This window comes from Strigops habroptila, chromosome 5 (assembly GCF_004027225.2).
Source record: "Strigops habroptila isolate Jane chromosome 5, bStrHab1.2.pri, whole genome shotgun sequence".
Lineage (NCBI taxonomy): Eukaryota > Metazoa > Chordata > Aves > Psittaciformes > Psittacidae > Strigops > Strigops habroptila.
The window spans coordinates 53,338,218-53,354,163 of record NC_044281.2 but is presented as its reverse complement, the minus strand read 5'-3'; the positions used below and the strand labels follow the sequence as shown (position 1 = coordinate 53,354,163).

General features: G+C 43.8%; 1 protein-coding gene across 8 annotated transcripts in view; it reads left to right on the top strand.

Moving 5' to 3' along the window:
• The window catches only part of KALRN (kalirin RhoGEF kinase), a 514,962-nt gene that overhangs the window by 153,053 nt on the left and 345,963 nt on the right, over positions 1 to 15,946 (top strand). For all 8 annotated transcript variants that reach the window (XM_030485889.1, XM_030485890.1, XM_030485893.1 and 5 more), the window contains exon 3: positions 9,111 to 9,185. In XM_030485889.1, the coding sequence (XP_030341749.1) occupies positions 9,111 to 9,185 (75 nt within the window). The remainder of the gene's footprint in view (positions 1 to 9,110; positions 9,186 to 15,946) is intronic.

Here is a 15,946-nt window from a genome sequence, read left to right as displayed (position 1 = left end):
TTCATTAATGTTTAATGTGTGTCAAGAATGTCAGCGTCCGTACAAGAGGCAGATAAATTATTTAGTCCTGTGAGTGTCTTGTCTCCCCCCTCCCACTGATGTATGTAAAACGTTTGCCCTGGTTTTGTTTAGATTTAGGATGTTGTTGGGGAAGTTAAACCAACCACCATTACACCCAGAGCGTTTCCTTGTGAGACCCTTCCTTGCTGCTGCTTTCCAGTTCGGTGCTTCGTTAGAGAGGTCTGGGCAATCTGAAGTCAGCTGCAAGTGTTAAGCACAGTCCCTGTCAGTGTGCTGGGGTTGTTTTTAGATTGGCTTGCAGAGGAGTAGACCCTGGGAAAGTGAAATAAGGACAAAAGAGTGGGGTGTGAAAGGAGGTCCTGCTCTCCTGTGGGGATCTGCTGTCAGAGCAGCCCAGCATCGCAGCATAGGCTATGAACCTTTCCTGCACCCCTGCAGGGATGTGCTGCACCTGGCATTAGCTGGTGTGCTTTCTTCTGCCATACTTGCTGCCTTGGTTTTGCTGGTTTTGTCTGGAGGTGCATCACCCAGAGACCTGCAACTGCCTAGTCTGGATGAACTGTGTCATTGCCCTCAGGCATAGGCATGGCCTCTGCCATCCCAGCAGGGCTTCATACCCCTCTGCAGGGATGGTTTCTACTTGCCTGCCCCATTTCAAGAGCTTAGGGCATGGACCTTACTTTATCCCTAACTGGGGAATTCGTGCATAGGAAGGGAAAACACGCTTTGAGTTGCAAGTTTGGGTTTTCACTTTTTTTTTTTTTTTTTTGTTTTAATTAGCCTCACACATGACACAGTAGTTGCAAGCTGAAATCATAAGCCCTAGCAGAAAGAGGGGCCAAAGGGGATGAGCAAAGGAAGAAATGAATCTGATCAGATGGGATTTGAGGGGAGGTGAGACAGGGAAATATAAGCCTAATTAATAGCGAGCCTCTAGTTTCTGAATATTGGATGAACCCTGATCAAAAATGACTAATTTAAAACCCACTCTGACACTTGCACTAGACACAACCGTCCTTCCTGGGCAGGGATTTTTCTGAAGGCAATGGGCACTTTGTCAGCCTGTGCATCTGTTTGGCTGAGGCATTTTGAAGCCTGTCAGAAAAATGAAAAAGAGAACCTCTGCATTAAAGAGAAAATGTACATATTGTTTTTAAACACAAGGACAAATGCTATTGCTTTGTTTGTTTGGGATTTTATTTTATTTTTTCTTTTTTAGGGAAGTCACAGGCCTTGGGACAAGAATCTCAATTGGCCTCTAATTAAAGTTGCTTTCTTACTGTCTGGCATAAAATCCCCCTGAGAGGCAGATGTTTGCAAAGCACACTTGAGGCACTGGCATATGGTTCCTTTGTAAGGCTGGCGTTTCAGCAAAGTGCCTCCTGAATGTTGTACATAATTAGATATTTTATTTTATTTCTTTGTCCTGGAGAAGTTACTGGCGGCTGGGGACCTCCAGGATCCAGGAGGGAGGCTTTCTGAGAGACGCATGGGAAACCCTAAGCACGTCACTGATACGTGACAGGTGCTGGCAGATGCCCTGGTGCAGCTCTGTGGAAAAAGCCTGTCGCATAAACCATTGCCAGCTAAAGGAAATTATTCTAACCTACAGAATTTAATAAAGGATGAGGCCCTGGGTACCCAACCTCTAGAACTTCACAGAGGACTTGCATCCTTCCTACAGAAACCCACTAACAGGGCTAAACTTTTTACGGGATTGTAAGCTTCTGACAAATATTTCCATAAGGAATCCAATTGTAATTAGGAGGCGAGTGAAATGAAAAGAAAATATTCATGCACATTTGGCTTGAGTAGAAACCCTGGCCATGCGTAGAATGTGGCCTGTAGCTCTTTATTAACACCATAAAAGACTGTTTCATCTGGGCTGTCACTGATGTGTAGTGCAATCTACAAGACACTTAATGACTAAAAGCTCAAGGTGCTGAATACACTCATCTCCCTCTGGGTCAGCACATCCATCCCTTGCACACTTAAGAAATAAACCACCAGATTTTGTCTCAGATGACCTAATTTTTCTAATTCTTTTAACATCTCCCTTTCCTTCTCAAAATATTCTCTCTGTGATCACCAGAGCAAGTCTTCCCTACTGCTGATGCCTTATTTTTGCCTATCTATAAAAGCACACTGCAACAGTTCCCTGCCTCAGAAAGGGTTTTTTTGAGACAAAATTAATTCATGTATGTAAGGTGCTTTTGAGGTCTCTGGAGCTGACTGTGCTTTACTAATGTGGGCAGTCATTATTTTCATTCTGTAGAGAGGAAAACCAAGATCTAGCACAGTTAAAACAGCTTGTTCAGGATCACAAGGCAATTTAGGAGCTGAACCACAAATAGAGCCAAGTCTTTTGACTAGCAATCAGATGTGCTATCCACAGGGCTACCTATAACGTCTAATTATTTTTCTAAGGGTAAGAACTGAAAGATCTCAGCCCGATTCCAAAGTCCTGCTGGAAATAGAAAGCAAATGCATAAAAGATTGACTCACAGTCATTGCATTCTCTTAGCGTCTCTATTAGTGTATGTTTAAAATGGAACAAATAAAATTCCCCATGGATGGAGATAAGGCAGAGCCTTTGCCATGGATTGTGTATTAATTCGGTATCCTTCTGATGCTTAGAATGGTTTTATGCCATCTATGAAAAGGCAAAGCCTGGCTGCTGGCTTAGGTGGGATGCACAGGATGCAGTGTTTTAGGCTTCAGATGCTGAACACAGCTTATTCGAGGCTGCATGTGCACAGAGGCTAATGAATTCTCGTGCTTGCTACATGCGGCTGTATCTTCCTTGAAGCCTTGCCTATTTTTTTGGCATGCTTTCAAGCTGAGGCTACTGCTTAAATGTGTGGACATTCAAAGGCTGTGCTGGGAGGCTCGATGCTGCCAAGTACCTCGTGGAAGGAATAACAATCTCAGCAATTAGCAAGCTCCCCCAAACCCCAGCCCTGCCTTTCTGTGTTACAGGCAGGGGAGGGAAGTGGGCTGTGCAGGGATTCAAGCAGTGGGAAATCAGGGGGACTGACCTGTCCCTGTAGAAGGCAGTTGAAAAGCAGTTGGACCTCTGGCAAGCAGTAGCAAAACTCGGAAGTGGAGGTAGCCTATAGTATTGACACCCAATAGCTGTGGCCAGAAGGATGTTCCAGCAAGCAGTAGTGGTGTATAATTAATAAAAGGAAGGACAGAATAAGGAAACACAGAGAAAATAGTATTAGTCCTGGACTGACTCTAAGTATTACATATAAAAACAACATTCATCTTTTCATTTTAAAATGAATGCAGCAATGTAATGAATATAACTTTTGTCTCAGCTGGGATAAAGTGCTAGGCATGTGATGCTGTGCAGAGCATCTATTTGGTGTCCATGGTTCTTACAACTTTTGAGGCTATGGCATGGGTCTGTAAGTCACATTAAGGAGAATAATAACCTTTGTTAGCTCTGGATTAATCTTCAGTAATAGTTGGTAATGAAATTTACAGATTAATTTTGTATTTTTTCTGGCTGGTGCTGCCTTTAGATTCAATTCAATCCTATCCTATCCTTCCTTCCTTCATCTGTGAAGTCAAAACCTGCTTTTCTGCTGCCTGCAGCGGGGAAGTGTGACAGGAGAACCTCACAGGCTCCTGGGGGGCTCAGGGCATTAAAGTCCTTTCTTTGCATCAGGGATCACGCTGTTGTCCGCAGAGGAGCAATCGACAGATGCAGTGTCCAGCCCCATTTATCTCTGCCAGATGGTGCTAAAATACTAGTCCGGAACACATGTTGCTTCTATTCAACCAAATGCTCATGCCATGCTGTGGCCTCTCTGCCTCTGAATCAATGAGCCTCAGCCAGCAAAATCCCAGCAGCAAAGGCCCCGGCAGCCCTTGGCTAAGCCCCTCTCCATTGGTTGAAGAAAATCAGAGAAATCTATCTAGGAAATCTCACAGCCCTGCAGGGACAGACAATAGCGTGCAGGAGAGGGAGGAAGGGGTTAAAGAGGGTTTAGCACACACACAAAGTAAATATTTGAGGCAGAAATGCACAAAGAAAGAATAATGGGGAGAGAAGGGCAGGCAGAGGAAGCAAGAAGTGTAAAGAGAAGAAAAAGGAGGATTATATTCTGCCAGAAAACAAAGGGATGGTTGTATGCAAAAAGCATTGGGAAAGCATTGGGGAAATGAGGGTTCAGCTCTGCACAAACTTTCTGTCTGACACTGGACAAGTCAATCTTTCTGTGACTCAGTTTGCAAAGGCTACAATGGGAATAATAAAGTCTCCTTTGTTCTGCCTTTCTCTGCTCACATCAGACATCCCTTCTGTTTGTATGTTGTAGAAAGCCAAGATTCTACCATACTGCAAAACCAAATAAAATCAACTGAGAATTTGAGAGGAAAAAAAAGAGGTAGGAAGCCAAAAAGGCTATGATAAACCTAGAAGATAATTGCTCTAAAAACTGGAGAGGCAGAGAAATACAAGAGCGGCCTTCACTGAGGGAAGAAGAAAGAGTATGGACCAGATTAATCCTACTGTTGCCTCCTGGACTCCAGTACAGTTCTTTGAGGGGTGGGTTTAGCCCAAGGAGTTCAGTTTTGTTTGGTTAAAGAAACTTCATGCTGAAGTTTTTAAATAGTCAAAGCTGTTCTGAGAGCTATGAGAATGTGGGCTGCCTTTCCTGAAACATTGCATGGGACTTGGGATGAACAAATCCTGCTGAAGGCATCAGGAGCCAAGTGATTAAGCCCCATGCAGTGCTCTGACAGGAGGCCTTCTTGCCTACGCATACTTTTTTAAGTATAGAAAGTATTTCCATATTTCTAGCAGCTGATCTTTATTTGAAGCCAAGAGCTGCATTTTTCAGATTAGAACTGAAGCTTTTCTAGGAAAAGCCACTCTGGAGCAGACCATTGGTTCATCTAGCCTAAGACAGTGTCTCCAACAGAGGCCCTGCTCTCTGCTTAGTGAAAGAAATCCTAAAGCCCACAGGACTCTCTCCAGGGATAATTTCTGTTTCACTCCAAGAGTTAGAGCTTGGCTTTCACTTCAAACTCTGTAGGCTGATATTCTTTCCAAAACTCTTGCTTATTTTATTAATCTTTACAGTTCCCTGGAGCTGTTTGCTGTTCACAGATCTCTAACCCGCTCGGGAAGCCCCTTGAGCTGCTGACCTCTGCATCAGCAGCAGTGAGCTCCCTAGGCTACGTGGGGCATTTGTGTGGGGAAAAAGGAATTTTCTCAGCTCCAGGTTTGCTGCATTCAACATGGACACATGCCTTAAGCTTCCTTTCTCACCCAGCTGGCTTCTCATTATAGCATCTCACCTAAAACTGTGAGTTGCTTCTGCCGTGCAGGGAATCCCTGCTGGGAGACAGGCTGTACATGTGTGACACTGCTGTGCCCTGAAACATGACTCAGCCATGCTGAGGATCCACTGTTTTAATTTTTCAGTGCTTCCCAGTTAGCAGGAGTACTTTATTCTGTCATCTGCTCCAGCAGGCATGGTGTGTTTTTCTTGTGTCACTGGAATAATAAAAGTTTGTACGTAGTCATAGCACCCCGGTAGGTGGATAGCACATTAAGCCTGGGCATGATAAAGGTGTGAGGGGCTGCAGGGTGACTGGGACATGGAACCGTGTCAGCAGTTGGAATGCTTAGGCTTCTTTGAAGACCAGGGTGAGACTTGCAGGTAGAAGGGCAAGAGGGGCACTGTTGGGTAGGCCCATGCTTATGATTATGGTGAGCCAGAAAACCAGTGCATGGACAGTGGGCAGGATGGCTCAGTGTCCAGCCTGCCCTTCCTTCATCCACCTGTCCTTCTCTGAGTACTTCAGCTGCAGAAGGGCTCCTGTCTTACAGGGGTAAAAGAGAGGTGTAGGGCAGGATACAAAGCACAGCCTTTGTCATTATCTAGTAACAAACTAGCTAGATGGTTGTATACCCAGGGCTCTGCGGCAAAAATTAGATGGTGCTATGCAGACATGGCTTTGGATCCAGCATACAAACAAACAAAACAAATGTATTAGAAACAGCTGGGGAATAGGATGAAAATGAGCATTATTAGGGGTATGCTTATAATAACTTATGAACTGGGGAATGCATCATTGCTGCGCTGGGCCCTCTTGGAGACAGATTTGATGTTGGTTTTGGAGCCCTCATTAAAGCCATTGATTTTTCCATTTATGCATCCCTTCCCTGAGCCCTTGCTGGAAAACCTGAGAGCATACTCTGAGATGTAGCTGCTAATGCGAGGATTTTGTCAGGAGCTGGAGTGACCTCTGAAAACAGTGGTTATGGCCTCAGCTCTGGGTCATGAGCTGCTGCTTGCATGAGCACATACATCACCCAGGGCAAGGGTGTTGCTTTAAGCACTGGCCTATCTTCAGGAGTTTCCTCCATCATCCTGAGGGAAGTTTTGCATCTCTCATCAGTTTTTGTCAATTTCAATGCTCTAGGATGGCCTCAAGCTTTCTGATTTGTTCATCATTTTGCAGCGTGTCTGGCCTGTCCTGTGGGATACTGAGAAATGTGAAAACACCTGCTGGCAGCACTGCCCCCATTTGTATCTGCCCTTGCCTCTCCTGTGCAAGCCCCTTGCCTGCATCCTGTCCTGCTCAGCTCAGGAGATGACCATCTTTAAAAGTCATACATTTTTCTCCTGGTCTCCATGCATATTACCTTGGTGAGAGACAGTTCTTCCTTGTGGGAGAGCATCTAAAATTGTCCATCAGCCCTCAGTATAGTGCTTCTTGCTAAGAAGTCCTTATTGTGTGGTTTACATATACAAATACCAAAACCACTAATAATTTTGGTTTTATTCACTAAGACTTCAGTTGTATAATGTCTGCATAAAGTGCCTAAGAATTGACTTTACTGTTTCCCTGACAAGTTTAACAAATATTGGCCAAAACTCAACTTGTACTGACACTGCTGATCTTGCAGCTGGAGAAGTTTGGCCCAGTACTCTACTTCACTGTCTTGGAGCCACCGTGATGTGTCTAGCACGTTGGCTGTTCTTGTTTGCTTCATGGTTGGATGAGATGCTTATATACAAAGCTTCTTAAATTCCAAACATTGCCTGTGGCTGAACAGTTTCTCCCTTTGATGTGAAAGCTAGCTACAGCCTGGGATCTGAGACATTATTCTTGTTAAGAGGATAGGTTAATAGTAAAGTCTCGTATGTTTAATACAGAGTGCCAAAAGTCCTGCTTACTTTAACACAGAAGGAGTTCAGCAACCAGGACTAGTTTCCCTGGTCCTCAAACACTTCACTGACACAAAGCACTCTTTAGGGATCTCTCAGGACTGTGCTCCAATGCCTGTTCAAATTGTAGTTACATTGGTCTTGGCCTTGAATTGAATTACCTCACTCCTTTGTATGCTGATTTTAATGAGTGTAGGCTTAGCTGATGAGTTTGCTCATCTTCTGGAGCTGAGTGTCGCAGAGATGACACAGGTTCAGCTGCAGGTGAAAATGACTATTAAGGTCTTCATCCCGTCTGCTCCATATGCGTGCATGCATCATAGAATCATAGAATGGTTTGGGTTGGAAGGGACTTTAAAGTTCCAACCTGCTAGCCACAGGCAGGGACACCTTCCACTAGACCAGGTTGCTCAAAGCCCTGTCCAACCTGGCTTGAACAATTCCAGGTATGGGACATCCACAACTTCTGTGGGCAACCTGTTCCAGCATCTCACAACCCTCATAGTAAAGAATTCCTTCCTAATATCTAATCTAAATCTACCCTTTTTCAGTTTAAAGCCATTCTCCCTTGTCCTATTACTACATGCCCTTGTAAGAAGTCCCTCTCCAGTGATCAAACCACTGTATCGTTGCAGGCTGCATGAGGCAAGAAACAGGTGACAATATATAGTGAGGGCTTTTATTTCCATTCCCATTTCAGACCCAGATCGTCAGGTGTCATCTGCTGTGTTCAGCAAGAAAGACATGGTGGCTGGAACAACATTGCCCTGTTTCTAGCTAGTCAAGAAAGCTGCTTAGTGAGCAGACTCTCTTGCCCTGGTACCATCCTTGAAGAATGGTGGTTACTGCCTTCCTGTGAAAGGTAAAAAGTGAAAACACAGGGTTTCAAATATGTTGGACTCTTTGATAAGCTGGAATAGATTTAAGGCCATATTGAAGATCACTCGTCATGATGGGTATTCACTACCCAGTGATGGATGAGTTATTTTTCAGAGCAATTCAAAGATGTCCTTCAAATCCACCTTTTGTTTTGTAATAGTACTGGTGGAATAGCAGTGTCTGGCTTGTTGAGGAGTGATCCATTACTTCTGGTCTTATGCAAAGCAGAAAGATGCTGCTGGTGGCTGAAACCATTGGCAGTTCTTTTCCTAAGGCTTCCAGGACAGTAAAAGTCTGGGATTTCTTTGGTGAACTTTCAGGAGACATAAAATAATGTGGCACTGCAGGGAAGGCAAATGGCCTGTGCAGGTATATTTAACATGTAATCAAACAGCATGCATTACATAAGGATGTGCTGTGGCTTCAAAACACTCCTTACCCAGGAAAAAGTTTGTCTGGTTCGTAAGCATGTCCTCCCTTTGAGTGTGGCTCCCACCTTGAGCCCTTCCATTTCCAGCTGTGCTGTGTAAAGAGGAAAGTAAGGAAGAGGAACAGCCTTTGTTAAGCCGGCCCCTGTGCAAATCTGCCTCAAGGGCTGATGCTAAATGGATATGTACGTGTTGTAATGTTCCCCGCAATTTTGTCTGGACTGTGTTCAAAACAGTGAAGGAAGAAGGCTGTTGTCTGGGTCTGCAGGCTGGGCATCTCCCAGGCTTGAAAGTATGGTCTGTGAAACAGGCAGTGGGGCTAAATCTCTTACTTGGTGGGAAGTTTGTTAACTTTTCAGAACTTCTGAAGGATAAAGTGATGAGCTGATTCTCTGTATTTTCTTTCTATAAACATCAATATTTATGCTAATACTGTTTGTGCATCAGACATTAGAGTCTGTTTGTTGGTGCTTTTATGTGATTTATAGACTTTCTTCAGCCTGATTTTGAGAAACATGGAGTGTCCATGAAGCTGGGAACAAGGATATGCTCTCACCTAATGTGGCTTTCCTGTTTTCTTGTTTTGCAGGTTCTTTTCGAAATGATGGTTTAAAAGCTGCCGATGTCCTTCCTATACTGAAGGAGAAAGTGGCCTTTGTGTCAGGTGAGCGCATCTTTTCTGGATCCCTTCAGCCTAACATGAGCGCTGCCTGCCACATCCTGGTCCTTACGGTGTTTCAGTCACAAGGGAGCAGTTTCATGTTTGGACTTGGTATACTTAAATTAACTCTTCTGCTAAGAAAAGGGCTGTATGTGGAACAGGGCTATACAGTAAGACTCACAGTGTTGGAAACTAGCCCATGTTGATTTTCTTCATATTCTGAGAAACAGGTAAATGGGCAGCACAGGTGGGATGAAATGCAGCTTCTCAGCTCCAGCCCAGACCTGTGCTGTCTCAGCTTTCAGAATGTTTCAGGGATCCTGCTTTAGGTTCAAGGTCAGCGAATATCATTAATTCCTGTTTGTAGGAAGTGCTCAGACCTGTAAATCGCTGGTGTTTCATTTGCAATCCCAATCAACTTGCAGTTAAAAGTACCATTGAGTTGCATTTACATAATAACTCAGATGCTCAAAGATCTCCTGCCATCCTGTACAAAGATTTACAGCCTTCATTCAGGAGACAAATCTCAAGGACCTGGGGGTGGATGAGGACTAGACAATATGGAAATGTCTTTGAGAATGGTTTGGATGATATTGTTTCTGGTGTGAATTACAACTTGTCAGGGAGAGGGGGAAGAGAAAGTCTGAAGCGATCCTAATCTGAAATGAAGTCGCTCAAATTGGCAGCATAAAACCAGGGTATTATAAAACTGGGGCAGCACAAAACTGGGGTGTTATAAAACCACAGACACACAGTGCCAGTGTTTCTGATTATTTGCAAACCATTAAGGCTGCTTTTGGTGATCTTCCCTGTTGCAATGAGAAAACCTGAATCAAAAATAGCTGACTTTCTTGTTTGCAGTCTTTGCTTTTTGTTTCCTTCGTCTTCTCAGTAATGCTGACTGCAGAGGGGAGCAGTGGCGAGGCTGTTAGGTACTCAGACTCTTCCTCCCAGGTGCTGGAGTCGGGAGGAAGTGGGGCTTGTCACCCCAGGAGTGGGGCTTGTCACCCTGCTGAGCCATGGAGATGCCTTGCTAGGCAGGAAGAGGTTTTGCCTTCACTAGTGGTTGGTGTGTGATGTCTTCCCATGTAGCAACAGTTAAATGGTCCAGGGATCACAAGTCCTGCAGTGACTTGGGCAAACTGTTTGTGGCTCTATAAACTCTATACTTTCTGACTAATGATATGAAAATCCAGAACTTTGAGGGAAGTTTGTAAGAGACCAAAAGCCTAATGTGAAAACCCAAGACTATCCCAAATGTACTTGCATGCAGGACTACTTTATCTCACACTAATATCTCATTCTGAATGCCCTGAAATGTTTTACATGGTTTTGGGCTTTCATTGCTCCGAAGATGGGAACATAGTCATAAAAACACAGTGTACCTGCTGACTAGTTTGAAACAGAAGGACTATGCTGGAATTTGGTTCTTGGTTCTTGCTGTCGCTTCACATGGAAATGACTGCAGGATCATTTGGTAATTCATGCAATATTTAATAACGACAACCTATCTGGATCGTTTATATAGCCCCTTGCATTGATGGTGCCTGCATTCAGCTCTGAGCCAGAGTCTCACACCAAATCATCAGCTCATTAGATGCTGTCCTGGGCCAAGCTTGCCTTGTGGGGGAGCATTAAACAGGAAACACTTAACACAATCCCCTGGGGTTTCACATCACGAGCCACTGCAGGCAAGGAACAGCTCACTCCATGTAGACTCACCAGCCTCCAGCCTTGTTACTGCTCAAAATGTGCCTATTTTTGGCATAGCTAGCTAGCTAGAGGTCCTAGGATTTACACCTCTCCATTGTTGCAACAACTACAGGCAGCAATTGTCAGGAGCCTTTGCAGATAGAATGCTTTGAGCTGCTAGTGTCTTACTGCAATAGCCCCAGCATCACGCTCCAGCCCAGAGTTTTAAGTACTGCCCAGTCTTGCCTTGGTGTCTAATAAAGCAGATTAAGAAAGGGATTTGAGCACTTCACCTGATGGCTAGCTTCTTTTTAATTAAAATGGAATAACTTCCTAGAGTATGCTTTGAGCACAGAAGAGAAAATGTTGGCCAAAATAGAAAAATCAAATAGCTGGACTTTGCAAGATAAAAAAAACCAAACCAACCCCCCCCAAAAAAACCCCAAACCTGTTCTGTAGCTAGAATAGACTGTGGGAGCACATTGTGTTTGTAATCAGGCTCCCTTGAGGAAAAGGAGAGTTTTATTGAGTCCTCTTCAGAGTTTTATACTACAGTTAATTTTAACGATAACAATACAGTAAAGTTGTTAAGGGGGGTTCTCCTTAAACCAGGAGAATTTATCAGCATGTACAAAAAAATCTCGGCTGAACATCTCTGTTGTATAGTTTGTTTCTTTTCTCATCTGTTGTGGCTCACCAGCTTGGTTTTTAGTCCATGATTCAAGAGGAAAGCTGCAGAGAAAACATAAGCTCCTTCAAGCAGGAGCTATACCATGCACTGTGTTTCAGTGTTGTGGATGCTCCATGGCTGGACCCTGTAGAAGAGCAGAGCAGAACAGGCAGGGAAGTTCTGCTTCTTCTGCTCCAGAGCAGGCACAACAGGACCTGCCTGCAGAGCTGTGTGATCTCAGAGGAGCACTCTAGCTTTCAGAAGTGCACTTAATTTCAGAGTTGAAATACAGCTCTAACTAGCTGGGCATGGATTCCTAAATACCGTCTGGGGCTCTGTGCCTGGTGCTTTCCCTTGGCTGGTTCAGCTGGCAAGCAAGCAGCAGGCGCAGGGCTCTGCCTCCGCGTCCGTGCTCTGAAGGAGAGTTGAGGAATGGATAATGTTGGGATTTTTTCCTGGAACTCGTTCTTGATTTCTTCCAGTGATCTCATGTACAAGCTAGAAGCTAGACTGAACCCGAGCAAAGTTCATGTGTGTGTGTGTCTTGAACAGCACCTGAAAATCCCATTTTAGCACTCATAGGCAGAGACATGACCTGAGCAGTTGGGTGTGTGGTGCATCCTGGCCATCACCATATGATTGCTTCCGTTGCTGACCCTGTGGAGGCAGATTAAGCAGGGGGCTGGCAGGGGGGAGGTTTTGGCCACCTGCTTGCCTAAATCCTAATAAAATCTTGGCTTTGCCTGGGTGGTTCACTGTGTTGCTTCCAGCAACGGAATGGCTTTGGGAACCATTAGGTAGGGAGCTACAGGCCAGAGACTGATTTTTTGTATTCTGAGGAGATGAGCGCAGAATAGAGGAAATAAAACAGGTTGTATATTATTTTAGGTGGGGTTTTTTTCACTGAAAGGTGAAGAAGTATTTGGACGCTGGGCTTATAGTCTTTCCTAGGAAATACAGATGCTGTTTTAGAAGAGTGATTTAACTTGGGGTGTTGTTCAGCTGCTTGATTATATTTATAGGAGATTTCCTATTGATCAGTGCAATATGGGAGGAAGTGTATGAGATTCTCAGGAGAGGGAGAGGAGCATGTTACCATGGGCCCTTCCTGTGCATGGACCTTTTCTTTTCCCCTTTCCCCACATCCCACTCAGAACAGTTTCTCAGGATTCTTCCCAGTACTTCCTGATCCCTGGCGGGCTCAGAAGAATGGCCGCGCGAGGGCTCCCGCCTGTCACGCAGGTAGTGTCTGCTCTCTGCCAAGGCGGGAGTACAAAGGAGGAGGCTGGCTAGGTTTTTGAGAGCATGGTTGAGCACTGAGGAATCTACAGCAAAAGGATGAAGTGTAATAAGCCAGTGAGCTGCTGCAGCGGGAGAGCTCCAAACATGCATTCAGCAAAGCATGAGGTTTTTCTGTGGTCTTTGTCCAACAAAAGGCATGGGGTAGAGAGAAGTGGATGCGGTAACAGTTTGGCCATCTCCATCCTTCAAAAGCCCGCTGTCCCCAACCTCATATGTTTCAGAAGTAGTCTCATGAGCTGGGTCACACTGACATCTGAGCCTGGTTGAGAGCCTGAAGGGAAAACAGAGAGATATTTCCCAGAAGGTCTTTTAGAGGAGGAATTTCAGTGTAAATAGATCAGAGAAAAGGACAGCTTTGCAATTAGGTTTCATTACATTTAGGATAGCAGGATGAATCAAAGAGGAATGCTCGGAGCGGTAGACACATTCCCAAAAACTTGTCTGAAGACGTCACAGGTCACTTACTGCCAGAGGTACATGGGACCACACGTGGAGGGGCATGTTTAAATTTTTTTGTGATGGATGCACTTCAGTCTTCATAGAAAGGGTTGAAATGAAACCCCAGGACCCTCTGGGCACTGGAAGAGTTCGTATCCAGGTTACAGGGGGTCTCAAACACTGATCTGTAGACACTGGAATTTGTATTGGGTTGGGAATAGAACTAATCAAAATATTTAATTTTTGAATGATGTAAGTATTTTGTATTTGCACAAAAAGTTTTGATTTAAATTAAAAGTTTCCATTCTCCTTTTCCTCTGGAATGGAAATTTCAAATGAAGCATCAACAATTCTTCTATATTTTATTACAGAAAAATGTCTTTCATTTTATACTATTCCCTGATGTAGTTTGAAATCAACGGAAATTCCAAAAAGAGGAAATATGCTATTAGAAAAACACAGCATTGCTTGACTATTGAATTTTCCTAGTGGTTTTGGGCGATCATGCTTTCATCTAAAATTTGCTGCTGCATTGATGCAGTTTTTTTCTTTGAAGAAGGAAATGAGGAAGTTTAGGCTGTGCAGTTTCCGGGTCTTTTGATGGCATCGGAGCCTGCTGGGTTTGTTTTTTCTTTCTTTCTTTTTTTTTTTTTTCCTTCTAATTATTTTGATTTTTTCCTTTTGTTTTTCAAGAGTGTTCTATTTTTGAGAGCAGAGAAGAGCCTTTACCTATAGGGGATGTTTAGATATCCTCACTGGGACTCTAATGTTAAAGCAGAAATCAAAATGTTCCCTGGGATTTCTGATTTAATTTACAGGTTGTAACTGTAGTGTGCAGAATCAGTTGCTGTATTTCTTTCCATATGTTCTAACTGTAGCCATGGACTAAATTGAACAATTTCTGTGGAGAATGTCTAGTCACTGCCAGCACTTACTGTCCTGGCGCTTGGACACAGCAGCTTGCCAAAATCCACCAATATCTCCTTAGGGCAGGGAGATTTCTCCTTTATGTACTTCCTTAATTAGCATGTGAGTAGTAATGCAACCTGTGCTGCTTTGTGGAAAGGCTGAAAGGCATAAGTAGCTAACAAAACTGGGGAAAAAATCAACCCAATCAAAATTTCTGTCCAAAAAAACTCCACAAAACTTGTGGGATCACAAGTCATTGATTGTGTGTCATCAAAACGCACTGTACTCTGACCACCTCCTGGTTGATGGGTCCCTGCATCCTGTCACATAGGTATAGCTTCTCAATTAATGATAGGGACTTTCAAAATAACAATAAGAGGAAGGAACTGTGCCTGTGAAGCAAGAAGGTCTGCATACATCCCATCGTGTTCCAGCTCACAGGGTTTTCTCATCCTTAAAGACACAGCGAGATCCATATATATCTCAGCAAAGGTCTTGTCTTCATTTATGCAGACAGTAGAGAGTTGTCCTTATATAAAAATCAGGGCTGGGAGCTTATAAACGAAGACAACGACCCAGCTGACCGTAGCGTCTGAGATAATTAATCTGATAACAATCAACCATTTTGGCCATTGTGTAGTAAGGTGTGCTCTTTTGTCCCACTAATGAAACTTGTCACCTCTGAAAGCTTCTTCATTTCTGTGAAAGCACTTTGGTTCCTTAGGCTTATGTTTTTTTTCTAAGGAATCAATTTTAAGTGGCAAGAAGCACAGAAATTCACAACCGGGCATCTCTCTGTATAAGCCATGATTGGGTTTTTTTAATACTTTTTTTTTTTTTTTTTTGTGGTGGGAAAATATAGACTATTTGAAATGGAAATACTTTGCTTTCAATCAGCTGAATTTATTCTTAAAACCAGAGAGGGAGAAAACTTCCTAATAGCAATTATGTAAGTCCAATAGGTTGAACTCTCCCCTGAACTTTCATTAATTTGAAGGATCATAGAACCATAGAATCATAGCCTTTAGATCATGTGGTTTCCAACCCCTCTGACATGGGAAGGGATGCCTCACACTAGACCATGTCGCCCAAGGCTCTATCCAGCCTGGCCTTGAACACTGCCAGGGATTGAGCATTTACCACATCTTTGGGCAGCTTGTTCCAGTGCCTCACCATCCTCTACTTGGCTATAGCTGTCAAGCTCTACTTGGCTCAGCTGTAAGTCTACTTGACTTACCTGCTGGGAATGTGGCAAACTTGAACAGCCAGTCATTTAAGTCAGTTTATTGAATATTTCATGTTGCTGAGGAACACCAGAAACTCTAATGTTGCCAGTTCTCTGTGCTTATCCCAAATGAGGAAGACAAACAGTATGTGATCAGGATGAATATGGCCTCTCTTTGTTTCTCCTTATTCTGTACAGTTATTCTACATTATGCCCAGTGGCATGAGTTTGGAATGCCTGTTAATACTGCCATCAGCAGCATGACTGGCATCTCCATGTGCTGTTTTGATCCCTTTCCTTCACCAGGGGTGTCCTGGTTACAGAGTGAGCAAGTGGCTGTGAGGTACTTACTTGCCAACTGTGGTTAAACCATGACAAGAGGCAAGAGGGTATGCAGTGGGATGTTTTGTTTGAGAAGATTTGGGGTTTATTTTGTTCAGTCTCTCTGTTGTTTTATGAATATATACAGCTATTCCCATATATCTGCAATGGAGGAGGTCTGATCAAAAAAGCTAATGTGCAGCTGGG